The 20947-nt window shown below is 41.8% G+C and overlaps 1 protein-coding gene across 1 annotated transcript in view; it reads right to left on the reverse strand.

Annotated features, from left to right (window-relative positions):
* fam167aa (family with sequence similarity 167 member Aa) overlaps nt 1-16217 on the reverse strand; it is an 18374-nt gene extending 2157 nt beyond the window's left edge. Inside the window, exons 1-2 of the mRNA XM_043682496.1 lie at nt 16081-16217; nt 5096-5489 (exon numbers count right to left, since the gene is read on the reverse strand). Of these exons, the coding sequence (XP_043538431.1) occupies nt 5096-5461 (366 nt within the window). The 5' untranslated portion in view covers nt 5462-5489; nt 16081-16217. The remainder of the gene's footprint in view (nt 1-5095; nt 5490-16080) is intronic.
* Nucleotides 16218-20947: the final 4730 nt, after the last annotated feature.

Genomic DNA, 20947 nt, shown 5'->3' on the forward strand with positions numbered 1-20947 from the left:
AGGGAACAGGAGAATCGACGTTTCGGGCATTAGCCCTTCTTCAGGAATGAGGACAGTTTGTCCAGCAGGCTAAGATAAAAGGTAGGGAGGAGGGACTTGGGGGAGGGGCGTCGGAAATGTGATCGGTGGAAAGAGGTCAAGGTGAGGGTGATAGGTCGGACTGGGGTGGGGGTGGAGAGGTCGGGAAGAAGATCTTAGGTTAGGAAGGCGGTGCTGAATTTGATGGGTTTGACTGAGACAGGGTGGGGGGAGGGGAAATGAGGAAACTGGTGAAATCCGAGTTCATCCCTTGTGGTTGGAGGGTTCCTAGCCGGAAGATGAGGCGTTCTTCCTCCAACCGTCGTTTCGCTGTGGTCTGACGATGGAGGAGTCCAAAGACCTGCATATCCTTGGTGGAGTGGGAGGGGGAATTGAAATGTTGAGCTACAGGGTGGTTGGGTTGGTTGGTCCGGGTGTCCCAGAGGTGTTCCCTGAAACGCTCCACAACCCCAATATAGAGGAGGCCACATCGGGTGCAAAGGATGCAATAGATGATATGTGTGGAGGTACAGGTGAATCTGTGGCGGATATGGAAGTTTCTGCAGGACAACTCACCCAGAGTTCCTCAGGGTAGAGTCCTTCGGCCCAGCCGTCTTCAGCTGCTTCAAAAATGACCTTCCCTCCATCTTAACGTAAAAGTGGAGGGATTCTATGATGGCTGCATAATGTGGAGCACCATTTATAACTCCTTAGACACTGAAGCAATCCATGTTCCGGCACTTCAAGACTTGGACAATATCAGGCTTGGGCTGACAACTGCTAAGTAACATTCATACCACGCAAGTGCCAGGCAATGACGATCTCCAAAATGAGTAATCTAACCACTTCTCCATGATGATACCATCATTGAATCCTCCACTATCAACATCCTGGGGGTTACCATTGACCAAAAATTGACTATCCATATAAATCTAGCACTATGGCTAAAAGAGCAGGTCTTGTTCGATGTCACTCCGTGTATTGAATTCATTGACCCGAGAACGTGTGGGAACGAAGGTGAGACCTCTGCTGAGGACTGAGGATCCTGTAGCAAGTCACACGCCTCCTGAATCCCCAAAGCCCCAATACATATATTTCCTCCACGATCGAAACACACTAGCAGCGGTGTGCACCATTTAAAAGACGCAGTGTAGAAATCACCAAGGCTTTTTAGAAAGCACTTTCCAAACACAAGACCACTACAATTTTGAAAGATAAGAGCAGCACATACATGAGACTATCATCATCTGCAAGGTCCCTTCCAAGCTCTCAACATCCTGACTTGAAATATATTGCTGTTCCTTTTGTGTCGCTGGGTCAAAGTCCTGAAAGTCTACCCACCCACACCCCTCCTCCTGGCAATAGCACACATAACATCAAATGTACTGCAATGGTTCAAGGAGGCAACTCATCATTACCTTTTCAAGAGTGATTAGGGCTGGGCAATAGATAATGGGCCAGCCAACAGCAAGGACATCTGCTGAATGATTAAAAAATGATTGGTTGAAATGTAGCTGAATTATAATTTTTATGAATATTTGGCATCAATTTAATAGAAAGCAAATTCACATCAGTTTTAATTGGTGGACACAAATCAATATGACTAAATGTTTGCATTAATAATGTTGCGAAAATGTACGGGCTGGATTTTATAGTCCCAGCCGATGTGTGTATTTTCAGGGTGTGAGGGAAAGGAGGCTTGTAAAATATATCATACTGGTACATCACCACTTTCTGCCCACCAAAGAATACTAGGAATGGGTAAGGTATCCATTAGTTTTCTTGCCCTTAGGTCTAATGAGGTCCTTACATGGTCAGCTATTGTCCACTTAAGACGTCCACTGCCATAAAACCATGAGAAATGGATACAAGTGAGAATGCCATTTTTTATCCTTTTGTAGAGGCCTTGTGCATATTGAGGGCAACCCTTTAAGAAATGCACTCACCGCATATCCATCCAACCCAAAGTTTTGACTATTTGTGCCTCCCTTATAAAACATGCTCCCTCAGTTAATACCCCTTGCCAGGCAAAAGTGGGTACTGCAGATGCTGGAGATTAGAGTCAAGAACGTGGTGCTGGAAAAGCACAGCAGGTCAGGCAGTATCTGAGCAGCAGGAAAATCGACGTTTTGGACAAAGGTCCTTCATCAGGAATTCCTGATGAAGAGCTTTTGCCCAAAATGTCGATTTTCCTGTTCCTCAGATGCTGCCTGACCTGTTGTGCTTTTCCAGCACTGCACTCTTGACTCCAATACTCCCTGCCAACCCCACCCATCTCTGGGGCACCTTATTTCCTCCCTACCAAAAATGTGTGGAACTTATCTTGATTCGGTGCCCATCTTCAATCTTTGTAGGCTTACTTGCAGTCTCAGCATGTCTTGAAGGGCATTCTTCCACCACTCTATTACTGAGTGGAGGAGGCCTGACCGCCAGCCATAGAATCATAGAATCCCTACAGTGTGGAAGCCATTTGGTCCATCATATCTACACCGACCCTTTGAAGAGCATCACACTGCCACTTGTAATACCTATTGGCAGTATGCTCTGGATACACAGACTTGAACTGTAGGGCTCATCAGCAACTGACATCGAACGCCATTGACACTTTGCATGCACAGATAGGCACCAGCTTGCAGACTGGATCAGACTGCATCTTAGCCCTCACTCACTTAGCATCCACATGCATGCTCATAGCATACATTTCCTCTAATTTTCATGTTAATGCATAGAATCCTGAGGACATACGCAACAGCAGCTTCTAGATCTGGATGCCAATGCACAGATTGATGTGTAAAAAATCTCCAAGTGGCTGAGAAGCTGCACAGTTTAGGGGAATGTTGCTCATGCCATCTCTGCCTTGCCTTGTGCCAATTAGTGCAGTCACAAAAACAAGCAGCCTGCTTTGCTACTGAGCAATTCTCAGCCTAGGGGGCTGCACATCTTGCTGTATAGTACTTTGCTACATTAATCTCAGACCTGTGTCATGTATCAGAGGTTATGCAGCAAACATGCTGCAAGTAGATAGCCATGTTTCAAAATCTTAGAGGACTGGTCCTTACTGAATTACATGGAGACGGGAGTTTCTGGCACATTAAGTCAAGAATAGACACGGATACCAGCCTAGGGAATTGGCCATGGTTAGGAATCTGGTCAGTGTTTATTGGTCAGCAGTTGTCTCTCTGCAGTCTGGGAGGTGGGTGAGTCCTTTGGCTTTGTAGCAACATGTTCGTAGGTTGGGCTAACATGTTGAGGGAAAATATGTGCAACAATCAGGATTCTGGGCACACCTTGCCCGTGGATGTCTAATTCTGTCACTCAAGGGAGTGGGCCATAGTCAGTCTGTTGGATCTGTCCATAGAAACTTAAAGGAGGTGGGGCGTGTGGCCTCTGCTATAGGACAGTGTGGCAGGATTAGAGTGGTGCTGGAAAAGCACACCAGACAGCATCCAAGGAGCAGGAAAATTGATGTTTCGGGCAAAAGCTCTTCATCAGGAATAGACCCTCTATTCCTGATGGAAGGGCTTTTGCCTGAAACGTCGATTTTCCTGCCTCTATTCCTGATGAAGGGCTTTGGCCCGAAACGTCGATTTTCCTGCTCCTTGGATGCTGCCTGACCTCTTCCAGCACCACTCTAATACAGACTCAAGTTTCCAGCATCTGCAGTCCTCATTTTTACCTGGACAGTGTGGCAGGTCAATCTTGGGGACTGAGGCTTCAGGGTCGGCAGGGTAGCAGTACCACTGTGGGGGGAGGGGGCAGCAAGATTTGCAAAGGGGTGACATGGGAAAGCATGGGTGGGAACAGTGTAATAGGGGCCAGGGGTTTGGTCCAGGGTGAGTAGCACTCTATCTTCAAGAGGGTGGGCAGTGGTACGCCCATAATGCCATTAAGGAAGGAGTTCCAGGCTTTTGATCCAGTGACACTGAAAAAACTGGGTTATATTTTCAAGTCAGGATGGTGAGTGGCTTGTGGTGCCCCCATGTGTCTGCTGCCCTTACCCTTCAAGATGGCAGTGGTCTTGGGTTTGGAAGGTGCTGTCAAAGGAGTCTTGGTGAATTTCTGCACTGCATCTTATCAATGGTGCACTGCTGCTACTATGTATCAGAAGTGGAGGGAATGGTTATTCGTGGATGTGGTGCCAATCAAGCAGACTGTATTATTTCTGGATGGTGTCAAGCTTCTTTAGCATTGTTAGAGCTGAACTCATTTATGGAGTATTCCATCTCACGTAATTGAAGCCGTGCATGCAGATGTTCGTGAACACAGCCTTATTTTATATTTCACTACCCATTGATATGTTTGAATTTACATCACCATTTTGGCATTTGCTTTGAAATGAATGGCCACTGCTCAGCAAGTTTAGATTAAATTAGACTACCTGCAGTGTGGAAACAGACCCTATGGCCAAACCAGTCCACACCGACCCTTGGAAGAGTAATCAGCCCAGACCTATTTCCCTCTGACTAATGCACCTAGCACTACGGGCAATTTAGCACGGCCAATTCACCTGACCTGCACATCTGTGGACTGTGGGAGGAAACCGGAGCACCCGGAGGAAACCCACGCAGACACGGGGAGAATATGCAAACTCCACACAGACAGTCGCCCGAGGCTGGAATCGAATCTGGGACCCTGGTGCTGTGAGGCAGCAGTGCTAACCACTGAGCCACCGTGCTGCAAATGTGGGTGTTCTTTCAATGCAAATTAGCTGCTGTGTTGGTGTGTGTAAGCAGTGATTTTCTGATAAATAATCCTTTTTATGATGCACTGATGCAAATATTTTACTGTGAAATTTATTGAGCCCTGTGTACGTGTCAATCAGTTTTTTGGCAAAAATAGGGACTGATGAATAGCAGCTTTGAGACACTAGCATAATACTTCAGGCAAGTCGGTAATTAGATTATTGAAGTAACATTTAAAGCTGAGGTAAACTGAACTGAAGTAAAACCAGGGCAAAAATAATTACAGCAGTTCATCTTAGTATTACCCACTTTGCTGCAATGTTCCTTAGGAGAACCAGAAAAGGGAAGAATGTCTTTTTAAGCTTAAGAAGGAAACAGAACATGTTTGAACTTACCAATTCCTTCCGGAGCCAGCTCAGTGCTTCGTCCATATTCTCAAAGCCACTAAATTTTCCTGGAGTCAAGTTGCCATCGCTGACAGAACTCCCACTGAACTGTCTTTGTGCTTTCTTGAAGTTACTGGGCTCCTCACCGGGCTTCTTTGTCATTATGAGCCCTTGGTCCTCCAGCTTTGTGCTTTTCCAGTCTTTCCCTTCAAGTTTGGCTTTCCATTCTAAATAGGAAGGTCTTCTGGTTTCAAGCCTCAGTTTTTGAGTAAGTGCTTTCAGACTCCTCAGATGGTCATCATTCTGACTGTCTGGGTTGTCCTGTCCATCTTCAAAAAGCTTTACTTCAAGTTTCGGCACAGACTGCGTAGCCATTGTGTCTTTGTTAAACTATAGCTGATTTCTGTAAGAGAGAACAGATTCTCTGAAATCCTATTCTGATGAGCTGTGTTTAGAAAATTTTCAAACTCCTATAATTGAAAAGAATTTTCAATACATGTATTATTACTTGAAGAAACAAGATTTAATTATGAGTTTGTTTTAGTGGCAACATTTTATTTTCTTTATAAAGCAACATTTTATTCTGAAGTAAAGTAACTACATCTGAAGAAGGGTTACTGGTCTCAAAGTGTCAACTCTAGTTTCTCTCCACACTGCTGAGTTTCTCCTGCACTTTTTGTTTCAGATTTCTAGCATTCGCAGTTCTGTCTTATTTAGATTAGCTTCCCTACAGTGTGGAAACAGCCTTTCAGCCCACCAAGCTCACACCGACCGTTCGAAGAACAACCCACCCAGACCCATTCCCCTACACCTAACACTACGGGCAATTTAGCATGGCCAATTTACCTAACCTGCATATCTTTAGACTGTGGGAGGAAACCCGCGCAGAATGTGCAAACTCCACACAGACAGTTGCCCAAGGCAGGAAATGAACCCGGGTCCCTGGCGCTATGAGGCAGCAGTGCTAACCACTGAGCCACCGTGCCGCCCTAGCTACGAACTATAATTACCTCCTTTTTACAATGATACCTTAATATTTTTGCCAATTTCTTTAAATATAGATTTCTAAAAGTTCTGATAAAAATCCTGATATCAATTGAAGCAGAGTGAAAAGAAACTATACAAATGACAAAGCGTTACTTCCCCTGGCATTTTTTAGTGCCCCACTGTAAGGCTGTGTGCTTCTCCACACGGCACATTTCCAAGTGAACACTGAAATTGCTGGTTGATTGCCCAACGTAATGATGAACTCTCAAATGAGTCAATATTCAGATATTATTGCACAATAGAATATAGTTAGTGTAAATACATGTTATCAAATTCAAAGCCCTTTTATTAACCTTCTTTGGTTTCCGATGTTACAATAATACTGGATCTAGCTATACAATTAATAAACACAAAGTCATTAGTTATGATACAGCATTTCTGCTGGGAAGTACCAGTGCAGTTACAACAAAGATATATAAAAATCACACTGTGGACATTGAGGAACATCATGAATTTACTTGTGGACTCTTCCATTCAGCCACTAGAAATTTGGCAGGGGACGGCTGGAAACCCTGTTTACGGCTCTAACTGAAGCTACTATAGCTGATTGGGAGAATTCCACAATCCAATAAAGATTGCTGGAAACTGTTTTTATCACCATCAAGGATTGCCACCTATATTGCACTGACTGCAAATGAAAACTACTGAAGAAAATTGGAATATGAAAAGTGGAATTCATGGCCACTAAAAATGACTGCGATAAACTGTCTGCCTCAAAACAGTTGACATGTATTGCATTGTGCTGTGTAGATATTGTTCTCAGCTTAAGTGATTGGTACAAAACAGAGAATAAAGAGAGCCCCCCACCATCACCACCACCAAACCAGAATACACTGCATTCACTGCATTAATTGTTATCATGATGTTGAATCTCTGGCTTCACCAAATATAAGACAGCAGATCACACAGAATGAGATGTATGTGATGCCCTGCTTCTGACAGGCAGTTTGTTCTTTGTTAATTGCCACCTTATCTGTCAGCACCACGGTTCAGAGGTCAGGGATTTTCAACAGCTAGCTGCTACTTTTCATTTGAAAAGTAAATGACTGGTGGAGAAAACACAGTTGGCACTTTGTAAACCCATTTCCCCTGTAGATTCAATTTTCAGACAATCCTTTAAATAGCTTCTTAATTGTCTTGCTTCAAGCAGGTTTGCAGCTGCTTGAATAAGAAAATAGAGTACTCTGCTGGATGTCAGAAACTGATTATGATTTAAATATACAAGTGGGCAGAGAATGCAATATGTACAATGTTGTCAGTTCTACTGGTTGTTTAATGGTCCACCAACAAGTTTTCTTAAATCACTCGTGGAACGTTGGCTTGGCTGAAAACTGGCATCTGGGGATGCTGAGCATCACTGGAGGAGGCTTCAACTTTATCTTTTGCACTGATATGTTGGGCTCTTCCATTAGTGAGGATGGGGATATTTGTGCAGCCTCCTTCTTCAGAAAGTTGTTTAATTATCCATTACCGTTCACAAAAGAATGTGGCAGGACTGCAGGGCTTACATCTGATCTGTTGGTTGTGTGATTGCTTAGTTTTGTATGTGCTGATATGCAAGTATCCTAATTAGTAGTTTCACCAGGTTGATACCTCATCTTTAGGTATGCCTGGTGCTGCTCATGGCATACTCTCCTGCATTCTCCATTGGATCAGGGTTGATCTCCTGGATTAGTGTTAATGGTTGAGAGGGGGATTTGACAGGCCATGAGGTTGCAGATTGTGCTGAAGTATGTTTCTGCTGCTACTGATGACCCACAGCACCTCATAGACACCCAGTCTTGAGTTGCTAGATCTGTTCGAAGTCTGCCTCATTTACAATAGTGATAGTGCTACACTATGCAATGGAGGTTATTTTCAATGTGAAGGTGGGATTTTTTCTGCATAATGACTGTGCAATGGTCACTCTGACCAATACTGTCATGGACAGATACATCTGCAGCCGGCAGATTGGTGAGGATGAAGTCAAGTATGTTTTTCCATCAGCACATGCTACAGACCCAGTCCACCAGCTATGTCCTTTATGACCTGACCAACGTGGTCAGCTACTGAACTACTGTTGGTGGTGGACAGAATGGACACCAGTACATTCTGGAACAGTACTGGTGGCCATCCGTTTTTATCAGCGGAGGGAGGACGGTACATGGTAATTAGCAGGATCGTTCCTTGCCTTTATTTAACCTAATAGCATGAGACTTCATGGTGTCTGGAGTCAATGTTTAGGACCACTAGGAAACTACCTATGACGCCACCTTGAGTGGATCTGCCCTATTAGTGAGACAAGACACATCCAGAGATAGTGATGATGGTGTCTGGGACCTTGTCTGTAAGATACGTTTCTGTGAATATGACTATGACAGGCTGTTACTTGACTAGTCTGTGAGATAGCTCTTCCAATTTTGGCACTAGCTCCCAGATGTTAGGAAGGAGGGCTTTGCAGGGTTGACAGGGCTGTTTCTGCTATCGTTAATGCCAGTGCCTAGATCAGGCCAGGCAGTAAGCCATTTTCATTTCTTTACTGACACCCTATTAATACAAATGAGTGTCTTGCTAGGCCATTTCAGAGGGCAGTTGAGCATCACATGTCATGCTAGGTTTCATTCCCTGATGCACAGTAGTGAGCCAGATGGATTTTTTTTCCTTACGATTGGCAATGGTTTCATGGTCATCAGTAGATTCTTAATTTCAGACATTTAAAAAAAAGAATTCAAATTTGACCATCTGTTGTGGTGGGATTTAAACTTGGATCCTCAGAACGTTAGCTAAGGTTCTGGATTAATAGCCTAGCAATAATACGATCAGACGATTGCCTCCCCTTAACAAGTATTGCTGGAGACTGTTACGGAAAGGAAAAAAATTCTGGGCTGAAGTTTACCAGAAATCAGCTAATTGTCAATTATGATGAGTTTCAAAGAGAGTTTCTCTCTGAGAGTTTTCTCACATTATCTTCTCAAGTCTTCATCACCTGTCCGTCATGCCTCTGTGGCGTCTCACTCATCACAGGCCATGGCCAGCACCTTCCAGGTTTCCTGGCATCAGTGCCATCCTTAAACTCAGCTGTATGTGCGCTGCAATAGCCATCTACAGCTATTCTGCACGATTCCTGTCAACTGCCTCAGACATATGGGACAGAAGGAAACTGGGAACCTGCTTTGTCAGAGAAACGTGTAGGTGTGGATGGGCAGGGGATACATGGTCACCATCCATGGAGTATGCCCTAAAGACATTGGTGCTTCGTGTCCTAACTGAAAACCTGAAGGGGCAAGTAGCAATTTGCAGTCACCAGGTTATCGTTCTGACTTTCATGTCGGGAATTGTCACTGTCTATCTGATGGGCATGAAAATGGAAAAATGCATAAGAGTGAGGGGAGATGACTTAATAATGAGGATGTTAATGCATGTTAATAAGCTTTTTACCATTTATCACAGAGGAAGTCATCTTGCTGCTTGGTTGGAAAATGGGACTCCTGGCTCGTAATGCCAAGAAGCACTTCATGTGATTCTCCTAACTTTCTCACCATTGCCCATGCTGCAGCTGGGAAGATTTCACTCCATTTATTTTCAATGTTTCTGCCTAAAATTGAATTTCTATTAAAGTGGCAGGCAGGCAGCCCCTCGTCCCTACAATGTCCAGTGAAACTCAAAGCTGAGAATGTCCTGACTGTGGCCTTCGGTGAGTATCATTCAATTCAGACTAATGTTTGATTAAGTTAACAATCCCTTTTGATATCATTGCTGCACATTTGTACACAGCCTGCCTCCTCCCATAAAAGTTAGATCTGGATCCTCTAGGCCAATCTGATCACCTTTCAAGTCTTCTCTTATGTAGTCTGGATATGCTAGTTCTTAATTAGCTTTCTTTCCTGTTGATAATAACAAGAAAGAACATTTGTCTGGTTGGCAGGAACACTTCTGAGCTGCTGAATCAGTGCATTGAATGAAGTTGTGGATTCAACTACTGTGGCTGAGCTTCTTAGAAACACAGAATGGTTACAGCTAGGAGGCCACTCAGACCATGCTAGTCCTGCAAAGGAGTAGTCCACTTGGTGAAACTTTCCTCCCCTTTTTCCATTGCTTTGATGTTAAGAGAATGTTTCCTTTCATGGAGGGAATTTAGAACTAGGGGGCACTCCTCAAAATGAGGAGTATCCCATTTAAGGTAGAAATGAGGCATTTCTTCTTCTTCTTTGACTGTTTGGAACTCTTTTCTCCAGTGTGCTGTAGAGTCATTCAGCATGTTCAGGACTGAATTATTCAGATTATAGTCGAAAAAGGGGATTGAGTGTTTTGAGGGAACAGATAGGAAAGTGGAGTTAGGACTATAATCACATCAGCCATGATCTTATTGAATGGTGGAGAAGCCTTGACAAATCAAACAGTCCATTCTTGCTCTTGTTTCTTGGGTTTTATATTTTGAACAGACTCATGCATCACCTCAATAGTATTTGCATTATTTTGGTGTATTATTTTGGGAGAAGAAATATGGAAGATACAGCATTTGGATTAGTAAAACAAATTGTATTACTGCTTTATATTTTATCGCAGTTTTGTATATCTATAGTGTTTGCAGTTCATACACTTGTGGTTAGATACTCCAAAGTCACTCTGTAATACAGAACATTCTGAAATCCAGAAATCACTTGGTCCCAAGCATGTTTTTAGGAGAGGTTACAGTTTGATAAAATTCTTTAGCCATGCTGATCTTCAAGAGAGCTAAACATTTGGCCAGGAAAGCTGCTGCTATCATGCCCTTGCAAGTACTTGATGGAAATAACCCTTGCCCATGCATTTGGCATTCTTCAAAGGTGGTTGTATATTACAGCACTTAAAAGCAGACTTCTGAGGATTTCGACCTCCACTGATCTGCCAGTACACTCCTTACCTTGGTCACGATTTCTGTAAAGAAGAATTTCTGGATATGGATTTCTGGATAAATTTACTCACTTTAACTTGTGACCCACTGTTTTTCTCTTGCAATGTGATTTAAAGCAAATTCTTGATTTGCTTTCTGTATTCCCCTATTAAATGTTCTTTGAAAGGACAATTCCTTTCCTGCTGAAAATCCCAATATATTTCAACCTTTCCTCACAGTTCAGTCATTTGACATCAGAGATTAGTTCTGCAATTCTTTTCTGCACTGCCTCCCATGAATGAATATCATTCTTGCTTGTCAATGAAGAAGGATCACTTTCTACTTTCTCTCCACACATTCTGCCAGAACTGCTGAGTTTTGCCACGAATTATACTAAGAATCATAGACTCAGAGTTGTATTGTCTGATTTCTGCAGTTCTTTGGTTAATTTTATTTATCATGACCATTATTGGATGAAATCACAAAATGAAATACAGTGTAATGGTTAATATATCCACTTTCAGAGAACTTTGTGCTACAAATCAGCTTGCTTTGACAGTCAAACACATATTAAAATATATAGCCAAATGGAAATGAGCAGAACAGGCTTCAGAGAATAAAGATTTTAAAAAAAAGCTAAAAGGATAATTTTTCAGTTCATCCAATTTAGGTACACTGGTATCTCATCTGGTTTTCATTTATATAAATTATTCAAATATAGGCACAAAGAAGAATGATATTAAAATTTGCAAGTAATACTAAACTGAAGGCAAGAAAAACAATGAGTAACAATACAGAATACTTAAATACATTAATTTGTTGGACAGGTGGATGGCATATGCAGTTCAATACAGAAAGCTGTGATATGGCAGTGGCATATTACAGTTCACTCGGAGTGCTGTGGCAACATGCATGATGGAGCGTCCAAGATTCTTTCCATCAGATGGGTGACCTGGAATCTTTTCAACTCCTACTGTCTGTGTTGGAAGGATTTGCAGATTAATATTCAACCTGTTTAGCTTCATTATGGACACATCTCTCTCGGCCATTAAGTAATGGACAAGATCTGAACCCGGAGTTTCTGGTTCAGAAGCAGGAATGCTGACCAATGCTCCACAAGGCCATCACACAAAGCTATAAATGTTGTTCATGTGAAAATAATAGTAAATGGAAGAACATTCTAAATTGTCAGATTCTTATTAAAATAATGGAATATATCGATTCAGGATGATGGAAAAAGCATAGACATTTGTTATGGATGTGCACAAGAAGACAGATTGGATTATGAATTTTAATGTAACACTGAATATAATGGAAAATTAGACTTCTGAATTATACAAAACTTTGACTGGGCCACTTTTGAAGTATTCTGTAAGTTCTAGGCACTTCATTACAGGAATGATGTGAGAGGCAAGGAAAACGTACTGCAAATAACTGAGTAAAATGCCACAAATGAGAGACCATAGCTCTGAAGACATTCTGAAAGGGTAAAGAAAATATTTGTGATTTGGTAACAAAGTAAGCTCTGAAAAACCTTGTCAGTTCTGACATTTACTGGCTATAGTCAGGTGGGAATGTACAGAAGGCCTAGAAATGTGGGCACACCAAATCCTGACCTGTGCAGCCAATTTTTACAAGGCCTTGCTTTGGGAAAAAAACCTGTGTCTGCTAAATCATGATCACCAGTGTCAATGGAACAAGCAAAGGAGTTAAAAATCACACAACATCAGGTTATTGTCCAACAGATTTAATTGTAAGCACACTAGCTTTCGGAGCAACACTCCTTCATCAGGTGATAGTGGAGGGCTCAATCCTAACACAGAATTTGAAAGAAGTGAAACTATCACTGTATTCTAACAGATGAAAGGCTTAACAGACAATCAATGTTTCAATGTATAATTTCAGTTACATCACACTGTAAATTTTTGCTATAAATTCTGTGTTAGGATTGAGCCCCTCCACTATCACCTGATGAAGAAGTGTTGCTCCGAAAGCTAGTGTGCTTCCAATTAAACCTGTTGGACTGTAACCTGGTGTTGTGAGATTTTTAACTTTGTACACCCCAGTCCAATACCGGCATCTCCAAATCAAGCAAGAGGAGGACAGCTTTACAGGCTGGGAATTTCCCTGGTCAGGTTGAGATCTGCTTGCCGTGTTGTCAGGTAAAAGGAAGTGTCATGCTCTCTTGAGTAGCAGAAGTACGGCCCATCCAGTGATCGGGACCTGGCACATGACCCAAGCTTTGCAGACAGAACACTTCAAGGAATGGTGGAAATGATGGCTAAAGCAATAAGCTTGATGCTGGAGTTCTTTCAACAAGCAAGTCTCCACTGCAATAACCTTTATGTCATTAGTAAGGCAGCTGAGATCCATCCAAATGGCACTCTTAACGTGCAGTGCAATACTTAAAATGGAGTAGCACATCCTGATCTAGAGACTTCTTACAGTGGACCCCAGCATTTACATTAGGAACAATGGTGCTTGGATTTCCAATGTCAGAATTATCAATAGAAACTGGAGGGGAATTTAGAGTTTTTATTACAGTGAGAGATAATTATTAGAAGACAGAAGTGAAATTTTAACTTTATTGCATCAGAAAGGAGTTGATCAGGGCAGGGAGTGTCATGGCATGGGTTGATCAGAACATGGGATGGTCAGGAAAGAAGCTGGTCAGGGTAGGATGTGGTCATGTCAAAGAGTGGTCATGACATAGGATGGCTAGAGTATGGGATGGTCAAGGCCAGAGGTGATCAGGGTATTGAATGATGAGTATCATTGTGAATCCCAACCCATTTTAGTTTGTTTATTTTGTTATAAAGCTGTTGGTGAGCTGCCAGCCAAAAATATCCTCCCCAGTTCTGAGGAAGGATCACTGGACTCGAAAAATTAACTCTGATTTCTCTTTATAGGTGCTGCCAGACCCGCTGAGCTTTATCGGCAATTTCTGTTTTTGTTTGTGCTCCCTAGTAGGTAGTTTGCTGATCTAGTGGTAGACAATTGGGTGGGTTAATGTATAATGACTGAAAGTGAAGATTTTCACCAATTTCTGAAAGGACAGCAGCACAGGCTTCAATAAGGAAAAGAAGCAGCACTTAGAGTTGCAGGTACTTTATGTATAGAACCTACAGTACTAAAAATATTAAGGTTGGAAGTCTTCAAGATGCGAAATTCATAAAAAATTGGAAACATGTATCCAGTCTTACTTGACTGCAGCTGAGACTCCCTCTAATTTTCGGAAAATTATCAGTTGAGACTTCCACCGCATGTTTGAGCAGGAGTACTGAGGCTGGATGAGACATTAGTAAAATCATAGAATCCCTACAGTGTGGAAACAAGAAACAAGCCACTTGACCTGAGTCCACACCAACTCTGAGAACAGCATTTCACCCAGACCCACCACCCCATTCCTGTAACCCTGCATTTCTCTTGGCCAATTCACCCAATCTGCACATTTTTGGACTGTGGGAGGAAACCCACACAAACATGGGGAGAAATTGCAAACTTCATACAGTCACCTAAGGCTGCAGTTGAAGCCAGGTCCCTGGTGCTATAAGGTAGCAGTGCTAACCACTAAGCCACTATGCCACCCATCTGCTGTGCTGCTCATTGGTGTTGGAGGACTTAATGTCTCACTAGCATTTATGAATGAGGTTTCTGTCTGTTTCTGACTGGAGCTGCCTGAAGTTCGCCTGAACATTTGGAGAAATAGCTACATGAAAGTGTTGACTACCACTAGTCACTGGAAATATTGTGAATGGTGAGAAGGATAGTGATAGTCTTCAAGAGGACAGAGAAAGCATGGTGAATTGGGCAGAAATTCAGCAGATTAACATAGTGAAATTTACAATGACAAATTTTAATATAAAGAATGAGGAAAGGCAATACAAAATAAAGGGCAGAATTCAGTGGATACTGAAACAGCAACACCTTTTGCTATGAGTGCTTTTAAGGAGACTGGCCAGATTGAAAAGTGGTTAAAAGGCACACATGATCCTAGGCTTTATAAATTAAGCAGAGAGCATAAAAGCAAGCAAGTTATTATGAAACTTGATGGAATACTGGTTTGGCTTTAACTGTGCCCAGTTCTAGAACTTCGGATCTAAGGCACAGAAATTTACAAGAATTATTCCTGATATGAGAAACTTCAGTTTCAAGACATGAATGGATTGGGAAAGCTGGGGTTGTTATCTTAAGAAAGATGAGAGATTTGCTATAGGTATTCAAGATCATGAGGAATCTGGACAGATTAGAGAGCACATATTCTCACTGGCAGAAGGTCAAGAAGCTAGGGATATCGTTTTAAGGCGAATGACAAAAATATCAAGGGTGGTGTAAGGAAAAACTACCCAGTGAGAGATTAATGCACTTTCACAGGGTGGTGGAAGCAGATTCAACTGTGACTTTCAAAAGGGAATTTGATAAGAGCCTGTAGTGAACATTCTTGCAGGGCTACATGTAACAATGGAGGGATGGGACTGGCTGAGTTATTCTTGCAGAAAATTGGTACAGAACTCCGCGGGATATGTGGCTTCCTTCCGTATTGTAACCATTATGTGGGTTCATAGCGCTCCAATCCCAAGGAACAGAATATTCTGGTCTAAATCTACAAGAGGGCGGATTGGTGTACTCCTCAAATATCTCAAGATAACTAGTTTCCTATTTTGAATCTAAAGTGTTTTTTTCAGATTCTGCTTCTTTACAGACTATACATTTGTACTTTAAATATAAAGCATATTTTGAATATTAGACAATTCGGAGTTATTAAGACTGGTGGATCTTTAATTGACTAGTTCATATCCTTATCATTGTAATAAATACTCCAAAGAGGGGAATCCTTCGTGGTTCGTCTAAATGGCGCACTCAAAAAATCAGACGCACATTCCGGGAAGGATGTTTAATGGGTTAAATGCTACCCCGCCAATCCATTTCGTTTCACCCTCTCTAACATACGACACCATTCGTTCAAGTAGGTGCAAAAACAGTCAGAAAACAAATCCACTTTTCCCTTACAATGGGACGCCTGTTTTGATGAACCAGTAAATTCAACCAAACGTAAACCTCTATTCACATAGCACGGATTAGAAGTTCTGCTCACCTGTATTTACCGAGATACGAACCGATGAATTATCGCATGCTGCCGATCAGTTGTGCTCCAGTTATCCATGCTGCAGGTTTCTGCACTGAGCTCAGCCCACCATTCACCGGCAGTCAGCACCGTGGCTTTATCAGAATGCAAGTCGCACGTTCTGGGGGGTGGAAGAAAAGCTGGGATTTCTGCGTCAGGAATGTTGCTAGGAGACCGTAAAAGATATTTTGCAGCCAGTTCCTCCCTGCTCCTTGTGACTGGTGCAGACTCCTATCTGTGCCTTCTCTACTCTCTGCCACTGTCAAGGAATGCAACAGCAGTTGTCTGGTTGGGTCCTCATGCTACCGATTTATTTACACGCCAGTCTGTTCACTGAAACTGTCTGCAGAAAGAGGTATTCCTACAACGCGCCAAGTATTTGTAAAATATTGTTCAAAACTTTAACTGTAAAACCCTCTCATGGATTGTCAGCTGTTTGAAGTGTTCCTAATTAAATCTTCCTAATTTAACTCTTAAAATTTCCTAAAGGCTCATATTTTTACTTTACAAATGTGCACTACACCATTATTAAACCATGCTAATATGTTCTATTCCACACAAACTCCTGCCACCTAATTAACCTGTTCTTTGCCAATTCTCCATCCCTGGGCACATTTTTAAAAACTTCTTGACCTCATTTTATAAGCCATCGACAGCCCCACTGCTCCTCCTTCAGAACCTCCTCAAGTTTTTCCAGAACCACTCACTCTTTTGACTGACCACACTCTCCCTCTCTTACTGCTGCACCATCAGTGTTGGAACTATGCATCTTTTAGACTCCTGATCTCTCTATCATCAAACTCCCTCATGTGACAATAAAACTCATTCAATTCAATTAAATTGATATTGAAACTCTCCTTCAAACTTACTCCTGTATATGATTTAGCAGCCTCCTAGAGCTCTCATGTCCTCCCCTGTTCTAACATTGAGAAATGTAAGAATGTAACCAAGTGAGGGCCATTTTTACTCTTGCTTGGATCCAACTTTCAACAGTGAAGGGTCATGGGATGTTTTGTCATTCAACATGTATAACATGAACATTGTTCAGTCTCACATAGAATATGATTCTGTGTACTTCTTTCTTGCTAGTTTCCCCACTTTTCCTAATGTCTGATTTTGCTTGATGCTGGTAACCACTCTGATTTTTCACCTAACTAATCAATCTTCACATACAAGCCCAGCGAATGAACTCCCGCAGCCTAATACACCATAAAGACTTAGCACAGATACTGTTCTTATCTGACATTTTCAAATATGCTTTTGTTTTGGCAAGGGTCAGCCCAAGACTAGACTAAGGTTGGTTTTCATGTCCAACTATTGTATTAACAGGTTGACAAGGTGTAAAAAAATTCCATATATTTTACCTGCTTAAGAAACCAAAAGTTTTCAGATTTGTATGGTTTAATAATGGTGTGGTGCAGTTAACAATTCCATCAGTTTCTTTCTTGCTCTTTTGTAATAAAATAAGTTATTGATTTATCCTCCTATCTTGTCACATGCAAGGAGACCACATTGCTTATAATTTACCCCTCTCTGCTCTGAAGAAGACTCATATCCAACACAAAATGTTAACTTTGTGTACCTATCCACAGGTGCTGCCAAACCTGCTGGGATTCTGCAGCACTTTTTGTTTTATTTCAGATCTCCAACATCTGCAGTTCCATGCTTTTATTATATAGTTGATTTTCTTCTTCCCTAATCCACTTGTACTGAAGCTATCTTAAATGGTAACATTGTTGCCTACCTGACATCAGCTAACATAGAATGGGAATCAAACCCAGTTGCTTGATAATTTATTGGACAGAACATTTACCCAATTAAAATAAATGGAGTGTGTTTTGCACATTATTGAACCACACATTGACACTTGATTTTTTTTCATGAATGGAAGACATTCGATATTGCCAGCAATTTTCGGCCCCACATCTCAGGAAGAATGTACTGGCCCTGGAGTGGATTCAGAGGAGGGTGATGAGAATGATCCCAGGAATGAAAGTCTTAACATATGAGGAATGTTTGAGGACTCTGGATTGGTACTCAACAGAGTTTAGAAGGATAAGGAGGAATCTAATTGAAATGTATAGAATACCAAAAGGCCTGGATAGAGCGAATGTTAGGAAGATATTTCCATTAGCAGGAGAGATTAGGGCCCGAGGGCACAGCCTTAGCATAAAGGGAAGACCCATTAGAATGGAGATGAGGAGAATCTTCAGCCAGAGAGTGGTGAATCCTATGGAATTCATCGCTACAGAAGGCTGTGGAGGCCAGGTCATTGAGTATATATAAGACAGTTAGGTAGGTTCTTGATTGTTAAGGGGATTAAAGGTTATGAGGAGAAGGTGGGAAAATGGGGTTGAGAAACCTTATCAGCCATGGCTGAATGGTGGAGCAGACTTGATGGGTGGAATAGCCTAATTTCTGTCCCATGTCTTATGGTCTTATATTACTTAATCCTGTTGTGATCATTCTGATTGTCAAGCAAGATGTGATTACCCTCACCTGGTTACCCTCTTACATCTCTGATTATAGACAGAACAACACCAGGAAAGCTTATCGATCCATTATTCAGCATAGTAACTTCCATACCATTACCTCTGGTCATCATTGATCCATTCTGCTGATGACATCCAATTCTGCCTCGACAACATATCCTTTGTACTGCCTTGGTATTGTCAAGTTTATTTTGACTCATGGTCTTCCATGGTCTGTAATCTTCTTAATGAAGCACTTACCTGCATTCTGCACTATAGCCTTCATACTCTTAGCATCAATTACTAGTCTGGCCACTATCTCAGCTTGATCCAGACTGTTTGTAATCGTGTTCTATTTGATTGTGAGCTGAACTTTCAATGTTATATCCATTCTGTCTTAAAAACTTTCATATGTGTAAAACATAACCTGCGCTTACATTGACTGCATCTGAAATCATCGTACACACCTTTTCCACTTCCAGGTTTCACTGAACCAATGGTATTCTCGGCAACCTTCTGCCACCTCTGCTCAAATCTGATAATCATATGCAATTTGCAAAAGTCATAGTAACCACAGCTTATTTTCTATGCCTTAGGTTTGCCAAATGGGACATCAGTAACATCAAACACTCTAAACTACACAGAATAATCAAGGAGTTCACTGATGTATCATTCATGAGGGAAAATTCACCCACGTGTAGTCTGATTTAATTCTCTGAAAGTGATTTGTACATATAGCTAGTTCTTTTATAGCACAGCGTTTTCCTTTAATTTTAATAATATTTTGTGTCCTCTATTTTACAATCTTGTGCTGCTGCTAAATGTTTGTCCAGTCAGAAGAATGGTCAGAAGTAGACTAAATTCAAATATTCTTATACATCAGTGTGCTGGCCCTTGGGATAGCAAGTTCCTAGAACTAAAGTAAATGGATAGACAATCTGCTTTAATTGGTCCTAGTTGAGAGATGAACACTGACTAGGTCCCAAGAATTCTCCCAAATATTTCTTCACGGTATTGTAGGTCAGGAGGAGAGAGGTGATGGGTGAGAATGACATGATCCAGAGTAAATGACAGATGCAGTGTTTTGAAGAGTTAAAGTTTGTGGAGAATGTGAGGCCTGTCAAAGGGAGAATTGGTATAATCACACTAAAAGATAGTAAAGGTATAGTTTCATCAGCATGGACTGTGAAATTTCTGATGTGGTGAAAGTAGGAGGAAGAATTACTTTTAATTGAGAGGAACATGGGGTTGGAAACTTAGCTTGGGCCAAACACAACATGAAGCTTTTAAACAGTCAGCTTCAAAGTGAGACAGTATCTAGGAAGAGGGATGGACTAACAAGGGACGTTTTGGCGGAGGCCAAAAACTTTAGCTTTTGTTTTGCTAAGGTCTAATATGAGGAAATTGCAAACCATCCAAGGCTGAATGTCAGACAATGCAGGAAATTGAGAGGATGAAGGGATTAGATTACCTACATTGTGGAAACAGGCCATTTGGCGCAATAAGTCCACACCAACCCTCCAAACAATAACCCACCAGACCCACTCCACCACCCTACATTTACCCTGATTAATGCACCTAACACTATGGGCAATTTAGCACAGCCAATTCACCTAACTTGCACATCTTTGGATTGTAGGAGGAAACCGGAGCACCTGGAGGAAACCCGGACAGACACGGGAAGAATGTGCAAACTCCATACAGTCGCCCGAGGCAGGGATCAAACCCGGGTTCCTGGCGCTATGAGGCAACATTGCTAACCACTGAGCCACCTTGTCACCATGAGTAAACCTGTGCTTAACATATTGAATAGGAAGAATCTGCATCTTTTCACATTATTGTGCATGTGGAGTGATGTTCAGATTATTTCTCTGAGTTAGCAACTAGAGGTACAGTACTCTGGGAAGAACAAAAGTCTAACCTTCAGCTCATTTCAAGGCTCTGTAACTTGCTGCCACCATGTGGTCATTTACGAGTCATCATGTGAGAAAATGGGTGGAAAAATAATTCAGTGTGTGGATTATATCTTGTCCATTGGCATTATGGAAGTTATATACAGCAGTCCATTATTTGCTTTTTTTCCCATCCACCACTGTATTAAACTAACATGCCTAACGCCTGAGCTTCTTGGTTTACTGTTATTCGTAGTTCTGGAGAGTTGCTGAGATAATTTTCGCAGCTGGAGTGAATGCAGCAAACAGCTCTGTAGATGTACCGGAAGCGAAGAGTCTCTAAAGTAACTAACAAAAATGTAACATTTGTGCAATTTGGAAGAGCAAACAACTTCTCATGCCCATCAAAAATAGTCTGGGCTGCTGCCACTGATGTATCTTTCTCTTTCCAAATTCCCAAATCCTCCTGAGCAT

The sequence above is a fragment of the Chiloscyllium plagiosum genome, chromosome 3 (genome assembly GCF_004010195.1).
Source record: "Chiloscyllium plagiosum isolate BGI_BamShark_2017 chromosome 3, ASM401019v2, whole genome shotgun sequence".
Taxonomy (NCBI): Eukaryota; Metazoa; Chordata; class Chondrichthyes; order Orectolobiformes; family Hemiscylliidae; genus Chiloscyllium; species Chiloscyllium plagiosum.